The sequence below is a fragment of the Chiloscyllium punctatum genome, chromosome 5, assembly GCF_047496795.1.
Source record: "Chiloscyllium punctatum isolate Juve2018m chromosome 5, sChiPun1.3, whole genome shotgun sequence".
Classification (NCBI taxonomy): Eukaryota; Metazoa; Chordata; class Chondrichthyes; order Orectolobiformes; family Hemiscylliidae; genus Chiloscyllium; species Chiloscyllium punctatum.
Genome location: NC_092743.1, coordinates 45940850 through 45959601, shown reverse-complemented (window position 1 = coordinate 45959601; position 18752 = coordinate 45940850). Strand labels below are relative to the sequence as shown.

General features: G+C 37.5%; 1 protein-coding gene across 4 annotated transcripts in view; it reads left to right on the top strand.

Moving 5' to 3' along the window:
• Positions 1-18536, top strand: part of LOC140477044 (epithelial splicing regulatory protein 1-like) — an 82145-nt gene extending 63609 nt beyond the window's left edge. For 3 of the 4 annotated variants that reach the window (XM_072570215.1, XM_072570213.1, XM_072570212.1), the window contains one exon: positions 16302-18536. In XM_072570215.1, coding sequence (XP_072426316.1) covers positions 16302-16457 — 156 coding nt within the window. In that variant the 3' untranslated portion in view covers positions 16458-18536. Of the gene's footprint in view, positions 1-14527; positions 14651-16301 lie in introns of all 4 variants that reach the window. The other variant, XM_072570214.1, reaches the window with a different exon arrangement.
• Positions 18537-18752: the final 216 nt, after the last annotated feature.

Here is an 18752-nt window from a genome sequence, read left to right as displayed (position 1 = left end):
AATCAAAACCTACAGGGAAAGGAAAGGAAAGTAGACTTGAGGAGTGTCAGATCAACCATGATCCTATTGAATGATGGAACAGATTCCAAGGGACCGAATGGCCTACTGTTGTTCCTGTTTCTCATGGTCTTTCAATTCATGGGACTCACATTCAGTTATGTAAAGATAAATTTAATTGCTTCTGCAAACTAATTACAGGAAGATGTAGAATCTCCATCCCATAATTGGATCTATACAAAGTCATTGCAATGTAGCTAGTTGTACAAAATATGTTGAAACAATTTTATTGGTTGGCATTGGTTTCATCCTCAGTTTATTTTGAGATAACTGATCTCAGTTGACCACAGTAGGGTGTGTTTGATCTATAGTTTATACCTGCATTGTTACTATGCATAATCACCTTTTCCTGACTGAATAGGAAACACTTTTTTAACATAATCATACACAATATTGTGGAATAAAAGAAGTATAAATGCTGTGAACTTGAAGTCAATGTATAATGTTGTAAATGACTGCGACCGAACAGGAAAAGAAAAGGCTTAGCATTTCAGATATAGTCTGTACAGTTGAGTGACCTGTTAACACACTCAGTCCTGGAGTATTGGTGATAATAACCAGTTGGGTGGGGTACTAGAGGTTTGCTAGCTCTAGTGCAGCCGAATTGTATTAAGCTCATTAAGGAAAAGCGGAACAAATTGGGGACAGACAGAGCTGGTGAATCGTATTTGCCTTTTAAAAGTGTTCATTGGATGATGTGATATGGTAATGGGTTTATTCACTGTTTGACTATTGGGGCATGAACTCTTCACAGATTTTGAAACTGTAGCTTGGATTTGATTGTGCTGAAACTCTTTTGGCATTTTCATGAGCAAACTTTGGAAACTAGTTGCCAATGTAATAATCAGATTTTGTTGGTGACAAATGGCTTCTTAAACATTTTTAGAAATAGAATATTAAATTGCAACAGAACAAGAAACATTATAGCATTAGTGAACAGACAAAGGATAACCAAAGATTACCGGTCACAATGCTTGGATTCACTTAAATCTCTAATGACCGGTGATATATGTTACATTGGTATGTGTGAAAGTCAGTCAACAATAACTGTAGTAATACCATACCTTTTAGCCTGTTTACAGAAACATGATCATGAAATTGATATTTGCTATCAAAGTAGGATAATTTCATATTTACAGAGTACAACGTTATTGGAGCAGTATACTCTACTGATTACTTATGGCAACATGACTGCATGCATTATGTTTCTCTTATTTAAGAATAGGGTGGAATCCTCAATGAATCCAGTACTACACGTCTTAAGATTAGCTCAAACTGACAAAGAAAGATGCAGATGTTAATTACTATAGTGTCTCATTGACCCACAATTCAGGTGAAATAGCCACAAGAATACCAATTATTGCTAATAGCCTAAGTAACAATTCTTCATAGTGAATGTTGACTGACTTTTGGGTTTGTTGATATCTTATTCCAAAGTTTATTATTCAAATAAGCATTTCCAACAAGTTACTGGAAATAAACTAGAAGCAGAAACACCTGCTGACTGTCTATGTGTCACATCTGAGACCAAATATTGTATTTCTTTTGCACTATGCAGGTGAAATTACCTTGTATAAAACAGAGATTCTTCCCTGGTGTGTATTATACAGTGTCACCTCACGCAGTGCACATGCTCACTCTGTTTCTGATGTTGTTTGTGTCATCACTCTCACCCCACCTTTAAGAATGAAATTTTTTGATATACTTCAATGATAATATCTTGTTACTTATGTGGGATAGATTATAACATACTCATTTAATAAGAGGAGAGCAATGTCAGCCATATTATCTCCTCGCTGGACTGGCTGATCATGAAATGTGAAATGATTTTTTTCAATGATTTACATTTTATCTACCTTAAGTCAAATGAGTCCGCAGTAAGCTGACAAGATGGATACAAAACTGGCTTTGTCATAGAAGACAGAGTTGGGGTGGAAGGGTATTTTTCAGATTGGAGATCTGTGACCTGTGGTTTTCTGCAAGGATCAGTGCTGGGACTTTCTTGTTTGAAATGTATACAAACAACTTGGAGGAGAATGTAGGTGGCCTGATTAGTAAATTTGCAGATGACACAAAGACTGAGGGAGCTGCGGATAATGAGGAGGATTGTGAGAAGATACAGCAGGATACAGATAGGCTGGAGACTTGCGTGGAGAAATGGCAGGTGGAGTTTAATCAGAACAAGATGATGCATTTTGGGAGATCTAATGCAAAAGGGAAATACATGGTAAATGGCAAAACCCATAGAAGAATTAACATATGAAGGGATCTAGGCATACATGTGTACAGTTCCTTGAATGTGAAAACACAAGTGAATAAGGTGGTCAAGAAGGCATATGGGATGGTTGCCTTCATTGGTTAGGGCATAAGTATAAAAATTGGCAAGTCATGTTGTTGTATCATAGAACCTTAGTTGGGGCACATTTGGAATATCATGTACGCTTCTGATCACCACACTACCAGAGGATGTGGAGGCTTTGAAGAGGGTACAGAAATGATGAACAGGATGTTGTTTGGTTTGGTGGGTATTATCTATGAGGAGAGATTGCACAAACTTGGTATGTTTTCACTTAAATGTGAAAGGATGAGGGATGAACTGATAGAAATTGATAAGATTATGACAGGCATGAATAGAATGAATATTTGGAGTCATTTTCCCAGGGTAGAAATCTCAATTAGTAGAGGACATAGGTTTAAGGTAAAAAGGGATGGTAAAGAAATGTGAGATGCAGGTTTTTTTACACAGAGTGTGGTAAGTGCCTGGAATGTGCTGCCAGAGAAGGTAGTAGATGAGGATACAAGAGCAAGTTTAAGAGGCATCTTGGTAGACATATGAATAGGCAGGGAATAGATGGATGAGTAGATTAGATTACCTACAACATGGAAACAGGCCCTTCGGCCCAACAAGTCCACACTGACCCTCCAAAGAGTAACCCACCCTATATTTACCCCTGACTAATGCATCTAACACAATGGCAATTTTCCTCCCAATTCACCTAGGAGAAAACCATGGCACCCAGAGGGGACCCACGCAGACTTGGGGAGAATGTGCAAACTCCACACAGTCACCCGAGGTGGGAATTGAACTCAGGTCCCTGGCACTGTGAGGCAGCAGTGCTAACCACTGAGCCACTGTGCCGCCCCAAGTACTGCATCGTGGCAAAAGGTTTTTGATTTGGAAGGGCATCATGTGTCGACACAGTCTTGGTGGGCCAAAAAACCAGTTCCTGGCTGTACTGTTCTTTGTTTTTTATTACTGGGGTAATATTTCAAACAATCAGCTGAACTGAAAAAGTAACAAATGAAGTGTGAAGGAGAGTCAATAAATAAATTTGCTGAATGCATCTATGTAAAGGCAGAGAGCCTAGGAAAGACACAAGTTCAGAGGGAATGAACAAGTAAGATATATCTATGGAGGAAAGATTTTTTAAAAAAGGATTTTTTTCCCTTGTGTGTGAATCCAAAACAAGTGGGCTCTTTTTTAAGTTTATGTCCAAGCTTGATGGCTTGCAAACTGAAGAAAGTTATTGGAAAATGATAAGACTGGCACAGGATAGAAACAATGAGAAGACTGAGTTAAGGATCTATCTTGGAGGACACAAGAAAATGATGTTGTACAAACCATATTCTCTCCTCTTTCACAGTTCTTTGTCAAAGTATTTTGACATATTAAAATGCTTAAACTGCCACCCCAATCTCATGATAATTAGGATTTAAAACTATGTTTGGATAATTTCTTAGAATTCCAACTTTCTTGAGAATGGGAGCTCACTTCACTTTACTGGTAGCTTTACATTCATTGGCTCGTTATATCAAATCTTCTTTCCCATGCTGAATTGTCTTTTTTTTTACAGTTTTTCTGTGTTGTGCATGAGAACGTTTCTTGGTTTGACCTAGTTAACTTTAAGAATAACACTACTTATCTCTGATAATGTTTGAGGCTTTCAGGGACTAGCAACTGGAAATAGTAAATCCAGGAGAAATACTCTGTCATAATGTTTCTTGCCCTCTGGAGTAATTAATTCCCATTCTTTTTCTTTAAATTCAGACACTACTTTGTCATCAAGATATTGCCTTTTTAACACAATCTTTGAGCCACCATTACTCCTGACCTCCATTTGCTTCCATATTTGCAAGATTTTAAATGTAAAAATCTAAACAAATCTTCAAACAGCAACATATATGAATCATCCTCCTTGTATTTATATGTGGGATAATTTTTAACATTAAATTCATTTCCAAATTGTAAACTTTACATTCTTTTTCAGGAGACACTCGTTACTAAGGGGATCAAGAGTTACAGGTGAATTCAGGAGAATGGGGGTTGAGAAACATATCAGTCATGATTGAATGATGGAGTAGAGTTAATGGGGCCAAATGGCCTAGTTCTTTTCATGTATCATATGGTCTTAACAAACGGCTTATACAAAGGTAGTGTTATTTAGTCAAGGTAGATCCTCAACTGCTTTAAAAACTTTTGTTTTCAGGTTACATTAGTAAGATAAAATATCTTCATCTTTCTAGATAACTCATGAACTTGTTTAAATTTCTGTTGCTTTTTTGTTCACCCACCCAGCATCCGCATTTTTGTTTAGCAGTTCTTTTTGCACAACTGTTAAAGCTTTCTGATGAGTGGGTTGATTTGATAGAAGTGTATAAGATCCTGAATAATCTTGATTAGGTGGATTTAGAAGGAATGTTTTCCCTTGTGGGTGAGTCCAGAACAATGGGCTCTTTTTTCAAAAAGAATTAGGAGTCACACTTTTAGGCCAGAACTGTTTTCTGAGGGTTGTGTGATTTCAGAACTCTGCACCAGAAGGCACGTTCAGTGGGATCATGAAATATTTTTACAGTAGAGGCAGATAGATTCTTATTCTGGAAGCGGGTTATGTGGGGGTTGGGTGTGAATCGGAATATGGAATTCGAAACACACAATCAGATCTTATTGGATGGTGGAAGGGCTGAATAGTCAACTTTTGTGATAATTTTGTCTTTCATCATGTTCATATGTCCATCATTTTGAAGTTTTAATGTATTATTGAAGAATATACATCAGCAACATCTTTATTGATGCATAGCCGAATCTTTGGTTTCTATGCAATCCTTCTCTTTTATTTCATCATTAGCTTGGAAGATTGCTACTACCTGTCCTGAAACCTCTCAATCAGATTCTGCAAGCATATTTAAATCAAACAGGTTCAATTTGGCTCCAACCCTTAACCACTAATTGACAGTCTGAGGTTGGAATGTTCCTTTAAAATCAACAGCTTGAGCTTTTTTAACTCTGAGCAAATCAAAGATTGAAAATATTCATTTTCATAGCAGGAACACAGGAAGTCTTAGATTTTTACACATCACTTGATTCTCCCTTGAATGTTTTTAGTTTCAGCAATTTCATTGATCTTTTCTGAAACCATTTGAATGATAACACCTTACATCCAGCCAGGTTATATCCCAATATAAAATCAGCATCTTTCACGGGCTACTTAGACACAATCCCCATAATTGTAGTTCTGGAAAAATGCTACATGTTAAGTTTGATGTATGCAATAGAGCAGTTAAACAACTTCCATTAGTACACTTTATCAAATTTTTAATAGCTAATTTTCTGACCTGAAATCCCCTTCACCTGACTTTATCAACAATTGATCATATTCCATATCTGTAAGAATATTAATTTGCTTGCCTGTTTTTATTGGACTACTTATCTGATCTCACAGAAATTAGCTTTCATTCTTATGTTTTGTCACAAGCTCCCCCTACAGGTACAGCATGCCCTCAAGACATACTCTCACAAATGCAACTGTTTTGGCTTTTATTTTGCAACACTTAGTGCTTATATACAGTATTAAACAAAATTAACATGCTGATCCACGTAAGTTACCCTTATCGTCAATTCTGTCTTTTTCACTGTTTTAAGGAATACATGTCTTCGCTTCTGCTATTTTCCTCACTGCAACCAATATTCTGTTCATTATCAGATTGCTGAGCTCTCCAGTTTCTGAGTGGGTTTGCAATCAAAGGTTTACAGCTGCTCATATGTTTGAGATCATTCATAATCACCAGCCGTTATTGCAGTTTATACAATTTTTGCTGATTTTAGAAGTGGTATTGATTTCTATGTGGGATTTTGTTCCTAAAAGGATGCACATTTTTTCACATTATTCCATAAGCATTACCTAGCTAAGTGTTTCAAAATCCTGTTCAACCTTCACAGATCTTTACCACTTATCAAATATCATTTGAGAAAATGTCACAGGAGTTTGATTCTGTTCTTTAAATTTCTAAACTTTTGCCTTTAAACTTCCAGAATTCACTTGTGGGCATTGAGAACTACAGTTCTTACTGTACAATAAACACAAGACAATATATTTGAATGAAATGAGTATACTTCTAATACTTTGCCCAGAAACATAATTTGCAATGAAACTATCCAGAGAAGTGGTAGATGGAATAAACTGTGGGAAAAATGTGAAGTTATGCGCTTTAGTGGGAAGAAGAGAGGTGTAGACTATGTTCTAAATGGGAGAAGGCTTTGGAAATAGAGTCATAGAGATGTACAGCACAAAAACAGACCTTTGGTCCAACTCATCCATGCCAACCAGATATCCTAAACTAATCTAGTCCCATTTGCCAAAATTTGGCCCATATCCGTCCAAACCCTTCCTATTCATATACCCATCCAGATGCCTTTTAAGTGTTGTAATTTTACCAGCCTCCACCACTTCCTCTGCCAGCTCATTCCATAGACGCGCCACCCTCTGCATGAAAAAGTTGTCCCTTGGGTCCCTTTTAAATCTTTCCCCCTCACCTTAAACCTATGCCCACTAGTTTTGGCCTCCCCTACCCTTTGGAAAAGACATTAGCTATTCAGCCTAGCCATGCCCCTCATGATTTTATAAACCTCTTTAAATGTCAGCTCTCAGCCTCCAAAGCTCCAGGCCAAGTAGCCCCAGCCTATTCAGCCTCTCCCTATAACTCAAATCCTCCAACCCCACCAACACCCTTTGTAAATCTTTTCTGAAGTTCAAGTTTCATTTGTAGCAGTTAGACCAGAATTGAATGCAATATTCCAAAAGTGGCCTAACCAATGTCCTGTGCAGCCTCCCAACTCCTATACTCAATGCACAGTCCAATAAAGGCAAGAGTGCCACAAGCATTCTTCACCACCCTGTTACAACATAGAGAAGAACAGCTGACATTATGCTTCTCAATCCCATTTTCCTGCCTTCTTCCTGTAACCCTTGATTCCCTTACAAATAAAAAAATCTAATAATCAGAAACTTGTACCCAAACATTAATTCTGTTTTCTCTCCACAGATGCTGATAGACCTGCTGAGTTTCTTCAGCAATTTCTGTTTTTGTTTCAGATTTCCAGCATCCTCGGTTCTTTGTTTTTGTTTTTGTTTTTTTTTAAATAGGAAGCTCTGTTTAGTCGTGTAAACAAAAGCAGAATACTGCCGATTCTGGAGATCTAAAATAAAAATAAGTTCTGGAGAATCTCAGTAGATCTGACTGTTCCTCAGAATCATTCTGTAGTAATAGTTGGACTCTACATCAACTCTATTTCTCTCTCCACAAATGCTGCCAAACCTGCTGACCTTCTCCAGCACTTTCGGCTTTTCTATTATTAGTCTCAGTCTTCCAGTGTTAGTACCACAGAGTATTAAGCTCAAACCTGTCTTCTTCATAAACTCTATTTGCCCAGTGTATAACATGAAGAATAAATTGACTCTGTCAAGAAAGTTTGGTAAGCTTTCCTTCTGGAGGAGAACTGTGGTGTCAATTCACTGCAAGCAGAAACATGGTCTTGGAGAGAGGGGTGGGACATAAAAAAATTTACTGATAAACAGCAAAGTTAACTTTGAGAAAGTGAGGACTGCAGATGCTGAAGAGTCAGGTCTGAAAAGAGTGGTGCTGGAAAAGCACAGCAGGTCAGGCAGCACCCATGGAGCAGGAGAGTCAACATTTCGGGTATAAGTCCTTCTTCAGGAATGTGGGTGAGGGGAACGGGGTGGGGGGGAGGGGGTGGAAGGGGGTGCATCGGGGACTGAGAGATAAATAGGAGAGTGGGGTGGGACTGAGAGGGATGGTAACTGGGAAGGTGATAGGTGGATGCAGGTGGACGTTGATTGTGATAGGTCAGAGGGGAGGGTGGAGCAGATAGGTAGGAAGGAAGATGGACAGGTAGGACAGGTTAAGAGAGCAGTGCCAAGTTGGAGGGTTGGATCTGGGATGAGGTGGGGGGAGGGGAGATTTGGAAACTAGTGAAGTTGATGCTGCTGCCATGTGATTGAAGTGGCAGTGGAGGACCCCAAGATTTGCATGTCCTTGGGGGAGTTGGGGGGGGGAGTTGAAGTAGTAGGTCACAGGGTGGCAGAGTCGTTTGGTGCCGGTGTCCCAAAAATGTTCCCTGAAACACTTCACGAGTTGGCATTCTGTCTCCCTGATGTAGAGGAGACCACATCGAGAGCAACAGACACAGTAGATGAGGTGGGTGGATTTGCAGGAAAATCTCTGCCAGGTGTGAAAAGATCCTTTGGGGTCTTGGACGGAGGTGAGCGGGGAGAGGTGGGCGCAGGTTTTACACCTTATGCAGTGGCAGGGGAGGTGCAGGGAGTGGAAGGTGGTTAGATGTGGTGTGGGGGGGCATGGACCTAACAAGGGAATCGCCGAGGGAATGGTTTCTGCCGAACACAGATAGGAGTGGGAAGGGAAAACTATATTGCGTTCTGCAGAGACCATTCCCTCCGTGACTCCCTTGTTTGGTCCTTGGTGGTGGAGTCTGACTGTAGGTGGCGGAAATGGCAGAGGATAATATGCTATATCTGGAGATTAGTGGGGTGAAAGGTGGCGACCGGGGTAAGGGAGTGTGTTTAGGGGGTTCTATTCTTATTGTGGTTGGAGAGATGGGGTTTAAGAGTGGAGGTGTGGGAAGTGGAGGAGATGCACTAGAGAGCATTGTTGATCACGTGGGAGGGAAAGATTGCGGTCACTGAAATAGGAATCCATTTGGGATGCCCTGGAGTGGAATTGCTCCTCTGGGAGTAGATACAGTAGAGGTGGGAGGAAATGGGAGGAAGGGGTTTGTGAGGAGGTGTAGTCGAGGTAGTGTGGGAGTCAGTGGGTTTGAAATAGATGTCAATGTTAACTTTGAGTCTAATGATATTAATCCTGATCCCCCAACAAATGACTAAAGCAACTCACAAAGAAGATTAAAACAAACCTTTAAAATGCAAATCCGGGTATGACTGTAGAGTCTAAAAAATTATTTTGGATGGAGCCTCTGACTTATTTCTGTAGGTAACAACATGATTTACATAATTTTTCCAAAAAAGTTTAATTCTCATTAATCTACTATTGTAGTGACCATTTATTTTCAAAAGTATTTGTGGGTACATAATTCAGACATGTCCAATAATTCTTTACAGTTAGGTCTCTTCATGAGCACTCTGTTTTCTGTGCATCTCAGTGTCAGTAATATTGACGATATGGTTTACTCTGTGATATAATGTTCACCCCTACAAATCAATCATGCACACAATTGTGGAGTCATGAGGCTTCTTTGAAATCTCTGAACTTGAGCAGTGCAGTGCTAGAACAGTTCGAAATCTGGCTTCCTCTTGCCATGATTTTTGCTCATAAGAATATTCCAAGCAAAATCTTCTGATAGCTGAGTACTAAATGGTATTGGAACCATCAGTTGTGAGGGAATCTAAATTTTCTTTTGATGTCTTGTACTAGTTCTGGAAGCCCATGAGGAATAGGTAACCTGAATGCAAAGAGGAGTTAGGAATGTAATTAAATTATTAAAAATTGGAAAATAAAAGCTGCGCTTCGTAATATAAAATGTGCAAGCATGGATTTAGAATGATCATTAATGAAAACTAATATGGAAGTGTTTACAGTTTATACACTGTGACTAAATCTCGAATGTTATCACTATAAACTTTTTCTCAACTGTGTATGTGCCAGATGATATACTAAAAGATAATAAACTTACATTGAAGGAGACAGTACAGATTACTAATCCTCAGAAACCTACATTTACTGGTTAAAGGCACAACTTAGGTGACATGTGACATGGAGGAGATGAAACATTGGTCTTGGATGTATTGATTGTTTCAGGTCAAATGCTCATTTTCTAATTAATTCATCAAAGGCAGGGCACTGTGCCCTGGTGCTTTTTTCCTCAAATAGTTATTTTCTTCAGAGTGCCATTGTTTTTCAGAGCATGTTGCCATGCCATTGAACAAATTACTGCCTTGTGATTATCCGTATATGTGCCTTTTCCAAAATTTAACAGATGACCACTTTTATGGTTGTTCATGTGGAACACTAAAAATTCAATTGATGAGTGAAGGAATACTTAACTACTAGAGCTACAATCCTAGTGATGCATCTTGTAGGAGGTAAATTAAATTCATTTTAACTTCAGAACAGTGTTTTTAAAGCTCACTTATTCACCTTCTGTTACTGAATACAACATTAAAATCTTAAAAGTCCTTGGGCCAGAAGGGTAACCTTGCCAAGGTTTCAAGTTGCAGACTGCTATTCAGTGACTATGTTGGGATTTATGGGGATGTCTGTTAAGAGCAGGACCGTATTCAGCTATTAATGAATTTGACTGCATGAGATCCGTCTGCATCTGAGGATGCATCTGGGTGAACTGGGTGGAGTTGACCAAGAGGTGGCAAGCATCTGTTGGTCTGTAACTATGTAGAAATGACAATATTGAGGAGAGGTAAATTAAGTGAAATATTGATAAGTGCTTCTTGCTTAGATGTGTAATATTGATAATTTCAGCCATTCCAGCTGAGCACAATTTCTCAATCATATATTTTGATCTTACCAACAGAGGTACCTATCCACTTATTTATGTAGACCTGATTTGTATGCTAGAAATTCTAAAAATGTCTATGCTGTAGGTGCATGATTTTCCATTTTCTCTCCATCAGTTTCTAGATGAAAATAAATGCAATTCAATCTGGTACATTTCCAATGACTAATCTATTTCAGTGGCAGCTGGTGATATTTTTGACAAATGACAGATAGCTGTACATGCATAGTCAATACAGCATGTTACCATGACAATTATCCCTTCCTATAGACTTCTAGCACCAACCTGATTTATAAGTGATTTATACTGCTATCAAGCACAGGAAAATACTTTGTTACAAATGTGCATTTTTTACAGAGTTTTTGATATTACTGATGTATATGTGATTTTCAGTGTGTTTAAGTAAGGGCAAGTTGTAGGTTTTTAAATCATTTTTTCCCATACAGCCATTCCTTAATCAAAAATCTGCAGGTTGATTTAGAACTTATTGCTTACTAATGTTTACTAATGACCTATTCTTTGGAACCCTGGCACTCTAGTCTTTTGTTGCTTATCTGAGCACTTGGGCTTTTACAACTCCACCTCCAATTGCAGTACTAGTTGATCTTCAGGGAAAGCAGCTGCAATTTCAATTAATAGTCTCCACCACTATTCTGTTACCTCCTGAATCCTTCACTCTCTCCTTTTTAAACCGCAAAAAGAGCAGAGACTCCCTTATGCCTACCTCAGATTCAGATTTCAGATATCCAGGTTGTGTATCTGAAGTATCTGTTGGACTATTTGCAAGTAGAAAGGCCTAAGGCCTATTTTAGACTATTTTCCTAAGCTAGGCTGTACTAAATGCTGTTACTGGTGTTGGGCTTCAGTATAAGAAGGTCTGTTATACTATTTAAACAGCAACATCCGGGGGCCGCTGCCAGAAACTTAAGTATTGTTTGAAACACTTGCCTGATGGTGTAGACTAAAGAAATAGAGTATAAGTGTGTACAAAAATGTGGGGAACTAGAAGTGAAAGCGACCATAAAGTTTTGAATTGCAATTTAAAAACTAAATTGATGCACTTCTATCCTTGAGAAAGGAAACCTACTGTTCATATAAAAGCAAAATACTATGGATGCTAGAACAGTAAAACAAACAGACAATGTTAGAGAAACTCAACAGGTCAGGTAACATCTGTGAAGAAAATTAAAACGAATATTTTGAGCTTAGTATGACTTCTTCAGAACAAGAAAAGGTGAGATGAAGAAATCACACCAGACTCAAAGCATTAACTCTATTTCACTCCACAGATGCTGATAGACCTGCTGACTTTCTCTAGTTTCCTTTGTGTTTAACTTACTGTTCTTACCCATCCTGCCTGTTGTGTGTGTGTCTTTAGTCCCACACTAATGTATTGTGATTCCTTAATGTTCTCTGATGGAACCTCAATCCAAACTGCTGCCAATAATTCATGATGATTTATGATACAGGGTAAATCCCACCCACCCCCCACTAATTTTAAACCAACAACACAGAAAAGATCTATCCTGTGCAATAATTTGCGAAAATTTGAGTGGCCAAAGTAAAAATTAACAAATTTGTTTCTTAAAGTAAAGCAGAGAATAATTAACTAACAAGTATTTACAACTCCTTCCTCGAACCTATCTTTTACTTGCCCTTTTATAATTCTAGTCCAATGAAACACTCCAGTCAAGACTTACTGAAAAATTCAAATTTCAAAACCAGCCAGCTGTCAAATCTTCTTTTTGTAGATTTGCTGTCCAGGTGAACATTGATGTTTTTCTGTGTGCAAATTCCTTCTCTAGACAGGTACCTCTCAGAGAGTTCTGACTAGCAACCAAAGCCTACAATGCTTTGGCAGTTCTCCCTCAACTGTTCAATTTTTCCCAGTCTTATATCCCTAAAGCATTGGATTGTGTCATTGGCTTTTGATATTGTCAATGTACTAAATTTAAACTTGATTGGAGTTTGGTTGTTTTGGGGGTTATAATTTAAACTGATTGGCCTAATTCAAATTGGTTTTTGTCTCCAGGCAACCAGATCCCTGGCTGCTGGACTACATGTTCCATTGTATCTTAATCAGAACACTTGGTGCTGTCAGGTAGTTCTGCTAGCTTTTAACTCTCTTAAAGGTACAGTGCACCCACATCTTCATAACACCTCTACCCTTAAGAAAAAATGAACCATTATAATGAAAATATGGCTTCATTTCTTTCTATTCTTTAAATATATCACCCTAACATTCTGATAACTTTAATCTAAGTTCACCTTAACTTCTTGCCATATAACTGTGTGTGTGTGTGTGTATGTATGTTTATATAACATCTCATCTAAACTTTATCAGTTAAATCCGTGATAATGCATCTGGGATTATGTTCTTACAATCTGCAATGTGTATGATTTTTAACTTAAAAGTCTATAACATAAGACTCCAACTAAATAATCTCATATTCTTGCCTATAAAGCATTCTAAGAATGTAAGCGGATTGTGATCCCTGTACACAACCGTCTCTGACACTTTGTTCATGACATACATATTAAAATGTTCTAAGGTCAATACCAAACACATTAGTTCTTTTTTGATCGTGGAGTATTTCCTCTGGTGGATGTTGAGCTTCTTCGAAAAGTAACCAACTGGCGGTTCAATCCCATCCTCGGGTTCCTGTAGGAGTATAGCTGTAACTCCTATGTCACTAGCATCGATGGCAACTTTAAAAGGTTTTGAAATGTTTGGTGTAGCTAAAACTGGTTTGGTGGTTAATATCGATACAGCATCCATTCATGGTGATTAAGGAAGTTCAGTAATTACCTGGCACAATACCTAGATTTCAACAATGAATTTTTAAAATCTGGTTAAGAAACTGGTGTTTATTTTTGGAGAGTGTATTCATAACTTGAGATAATTGAGTACTTTGAAGTCTCAAAGTAACTAATGTCATTCAGAATGTTGTTCAGGGGCCCTATAAATATTCCCATGCAGACATAGTGGATGTAAATCCAAAAATCAGGCTAGTTAGGGTGGCATGGCAGCCCAGTGGTCAGCACTGCTGCCTCACTGTGCCAGGAACCTGGGTTCAATTCCAGCCTTGGTCAACTATGTTTGTGAAGTTTGCACATTCTCCCCGTGTCTGGGTGTGGGTTTCCTCTGGGTGCACCAGTTTCCCGCTACAGTCTGAAGATGTGCAGATTAGGTGGATTGGCCATGCTAAGATGCCCATGGTGACAAGGGACATGCAGACTGGGAAAAGGGGTGAGTCTGGTGGGATGCTGTTCAGAGGGTCAGTGTAGATTTGATGGGCCAAATGGCCTGCTTCCACCCTCTAAAGATTCTATAATATTTGAACTAATTTAACCTGACTATACATCTGTATAAGGCCTGGCTTCTGGACAGTGTTGCCAGTAAAATATGGGGCTATGGAATATTGTTAGGAAGTCATACAGATATAATATGTCCTAATTCTGACATTTCACCTATTCTTATATCTTCACTCAAAAGTTACTGTCTGAGAATTGAGAATTATTGCAGTTATTGCAGCAAAGCACAGCAGCATTTTAATTTTCTTTTTATTTGATGAGACAGAAGTTGTTTGAGTTTAATAGATATTTTATATATGTTCAACCTTGTATCAGTATCCAGCTGAGGAATGCCAAGGACTTGTACATGCGCATGACCAAGCCAGGACAGTGTTCACACATCCCAAAGAATGGGTCTGTATATAAATGGCTCATGAGCTAGACTTCTTATAAGAGAAGGTAGGTAAGGAAGTACTATGTCCACCTAACTGGGTCACTTGACCTGTATTAAGGATGCTTTCACAAATCATGTGGTGTTGGGAAACCTGATGGTGTACGTGTGTGTAAAGCATTGTGGATCAGCTGTCTGCTTTTTTTCATTTGTTTGGGTTTAAGGTTTTTCAAATATTTTTGTTGCTGCACTACATTAGGACATGTGTTTAAGTATCTGTTTCAAAATATACAGTTTCCTTTTTAAACCTTTTAGATGCTTCTAAATTAACATTAGTCACTGTAAAGTAAAATGTGAAGAATTTATTTTGAAAGCTGATCAGCAAAATAATCTTGAATACATTGGGTGTGGTCAGTTTAGAGGTACAATGGGAAAATAAGTCAGAATCCTTTGATTCTGTAAACTACTAGAACAACAACTAGGAATTTTCTCTGTCTTCTGATATTTATTGCTCAGTCAAACTTGCCAAAGCTGTTTGTGTACATTATTTAATTGCTGATCGTGGGACTTTGCTTAATGGAATTTAGTTTCCATATTTCCCTAATATTAAGACAGTAGCTACACTTCAAAACTGACTGTGAAATGAATTGGATATCCAGTGCTTCCATAATACATGTTTTTTTTCTGTGTACACACATATTGAAAAGATAAACAATTGCTTCAAAATCTTTACTAGTTCCAAGGAGTTGCACAGGCCGTTTGGAATGGCTTGGTCTTTGGCTGTCTTCTGTCACTCGAGAGAAGTGATATGCTTTACTTTGACTCCACAGTTTCTATTGCAGCACTTCTAGGATGAGCAATATGGCAAGCATAAGTCTTTATTTTTTAAAGTATAGCTGCCTGAGATAAAAGTAAGATGGCACTTGCACAGCACTGGCATATAATACAGAAATGCTGTATGAACAATCCTTATATACACTGTCTCTGAATGTTCACTTAAAATTCACTTAATTTTAAAAATCCCATTTCTTTTGTATTAGCTTGATTCTGATCTTGCAACCTATTTGATGTTTACTTGAACATTTCCCTGTTGTTCAAACTTTAGAGTTCTAATATGGGAAATGTGTAATTCAATCACAGCAGTTACTATAAAAATCATTAGCCATATTCAATAGTGATATTATAGGGCATTTTAGCCTACCCACAAGATCTCATTCCATGCATGATTCTGTAAATTAGGAGTTCCTCATTTTGTTTATTGTACAGTAAAGATCATTAGAAGATACCAGGCACTTTCATACAAAGAATACATCAGAAGCATTAACAGAGGCTTATTATTACCAGCAAGATTAAATCTGAAGCTCAGTCTTGGGATGTAACTGTGAAACTGTTTTGAGTTTGTCTTTCTTTCACAACTTCTGACTATGATTTTCCATCCTGACATTAAATTGTTGTGATTCCCTGTATACGTAACAGATACTTATCCATATGAAACACAATTGCAGCAGCACTTTGAAACAGACGTAGGGTTTATTGGAGTGTTCTAAATTAGCAACAAATATGGACAATAGCAAAATGAACCTTAAGGTGATGGGAATTGCAAATAACTGAATAAAAGAAACCTGTCTGGTGCTGGGTTTTTGTGTTGAATGGCTCATGTTAATGTGGGTTATGTCTCCAGTTATCTATTATTACGTTCCATTTATTTATTTGATGCAGATTCCCCCTGAGTCCGTGCTGATCATGTCCAACTTGTATGGACAATCTGGCGATGCTTTTGTGATATTCCCATCATTGGATGCTGCCAAGCAAGCTGTGGTAGAGAAGAACCACCAACACATTGGCAGTCGCTATGTGGAACTTTATTTGTTGTAAAATCTGATATGGCATACTCAATATGAAAACATAGATCATAAGCATGCAAAACTAATAGCATTTATAACAAAAATCAAGAATGAAGATGTTTCTTAAGATAATTTTTTATAACCACAAAATTAGAACTGTTCCATGTTCATTCTATGCTAAAGGTTAAGTGAAGCTGGACATTGAAAGAATTCACAATATCACCAAACAATAATTTGGTTTAGTTAGCACAACCAATAAGGCAAAGGCTTTTTAAAATTAAAACTTTGATGCCATTGTGACACATACATACAGGGTTCTCCACTTCAAACAATTTTGTTATGGATGATGTATATAGTAATGATCCAAGCTGACCCTTGCTATTGTGCAAAATATATTCGGCTCATCCATGCCAGACATTATTGTAACACCTCAACCATGCCATTTCCAAGTGATACAATAATACACTTGTGCAGAGTACTTCCTCACTAATTATTGCTGTAACATTCTGCAAGCTTTTGCATGTCACTTACTGTAGCTGTTTTATGGGAGGTCTGCTTTGACCTATTACACAGCAGTACAGGAATCGTCCATGCCAATCATTACCATAGCTTGCTGGTAAAGATCAGTATACTTAGTGTATACTTAGGGCTCTTCTCTATCACTTCCTATTGTAACATTTTTTTTAAAATGGCTCATTTATTAAAATCATTGCTGTACATAACATAAAAGATTCTTTGACTCTGGTAGTACACATACAGGATGATCCCAGAATAAGTGTTGGAATGGGTGACATTATCAGACACTGCTTCATCATTTTTCTAATCCAAATACAAGCCTCATATCTGCCAATGGTTACCCTGACAGCCCAATTCCATGCCAATGTTTTTCTGCTGTTGAAAGTTTATTTATCCTGCTATTTAACATTTAAAAGATTTAGTCTGTGAACTATCATTTTCTTTTCTAAGTATCATAAATGTATCTTTTAAGTTAAATGAAAGTCACAAATATAAATTTTATATGTATGAATAGTTTACAAACATAGTTCGCTCTATTAAAGCTGTGTGCCTCTTAAAATAATCAATATGAAGTATTGACTAAAATGTTCCAGTGTGCATTTTTTATTATCTTGGAACTTTGGTAGCCAAAATTATATACTAACACGCACACACTTCTGACTGGAATTTTATCCTAGTTACAGTCAAATCTGAATATCAATGTCAGTACAGACAAACAAATGAAATGGCCAAAGACATAGATAGTGTTAAAGCATAATTGTTTGATAGTACAAAGCTTAAACATTGCTAAGAAGAGACATAAAGCCAAAAAAACCTTTGACCTTGTTCTCATCAGGACTGGAATGTGAGAAACCAATTTTTGAAAGGGAACATCAATTTATACAGCACAAGCAACAGTGCACATAGGTGCTATTTGGTTGGCATGGAGATGCAGCTGGATCAGTTAACTTAGTTTAGTTCACTGATTAACCACAGATTAGGCAAGTAGACTATGATTAGTCAGTTTCTGTAACAATGCCTCAATTAAAAAGATGCAATATCGGCATTAACTCCTTTTACCTGCACAGAACAGGGTCCTGTGTGTGAAGGTATCTACCTTCTATTAAATGCAAATTAAATACACTGCAAACTCAACTGATAATTTTAAATCCATGCTAACAGTGATTCAGCCAATTACCACCCACAACTCATATTGTATACATTAGTGCTCCAATTTTAATGTGTCCTAGTCCTGATGAGTGCTATATGGGATGCTTTGCCTTGATCTATCTTTTTAGCAAATGTATAGGCATGATTAGATTATCAATTATTAACTAATAAATATTATACATAAAATATTGTCAATCAAATATTACCAGATAACTCTGATATAAAATATTAGATATTAATGTCTATGAGCAGTAAAATGCTGAATAAATATTTTTATGTGGCAAGAATTAGCGTAAGGAGTGCAATACATGAGGACAATTCTGCAAGTTACAATATGTGCAACCAGTATCCTAATGTTTGATTCAATGAAATGTCAAAGGAATGACATTTTAAAGAAATACTGTAAATGCGTACAATTATATATTTCAGTACATTTATATATTAAATTCAGTGTTAAATAAAATACTTCAAATATATTTGTATTGTTCCTGATCTTTTATTAGTCATTATAGATTTAGAAGTCAAATTGAATCCTTAAGACTGTACAGTGCCTAAGTGGAAAATGAGGTGCAGTTCCTCCAGCATTCATTGGGCTTTGCTGAAACACGGCAGCATGCCTAGCCCAGAAATATTAATATGGGAGCAAGATGGTTTACTGAAA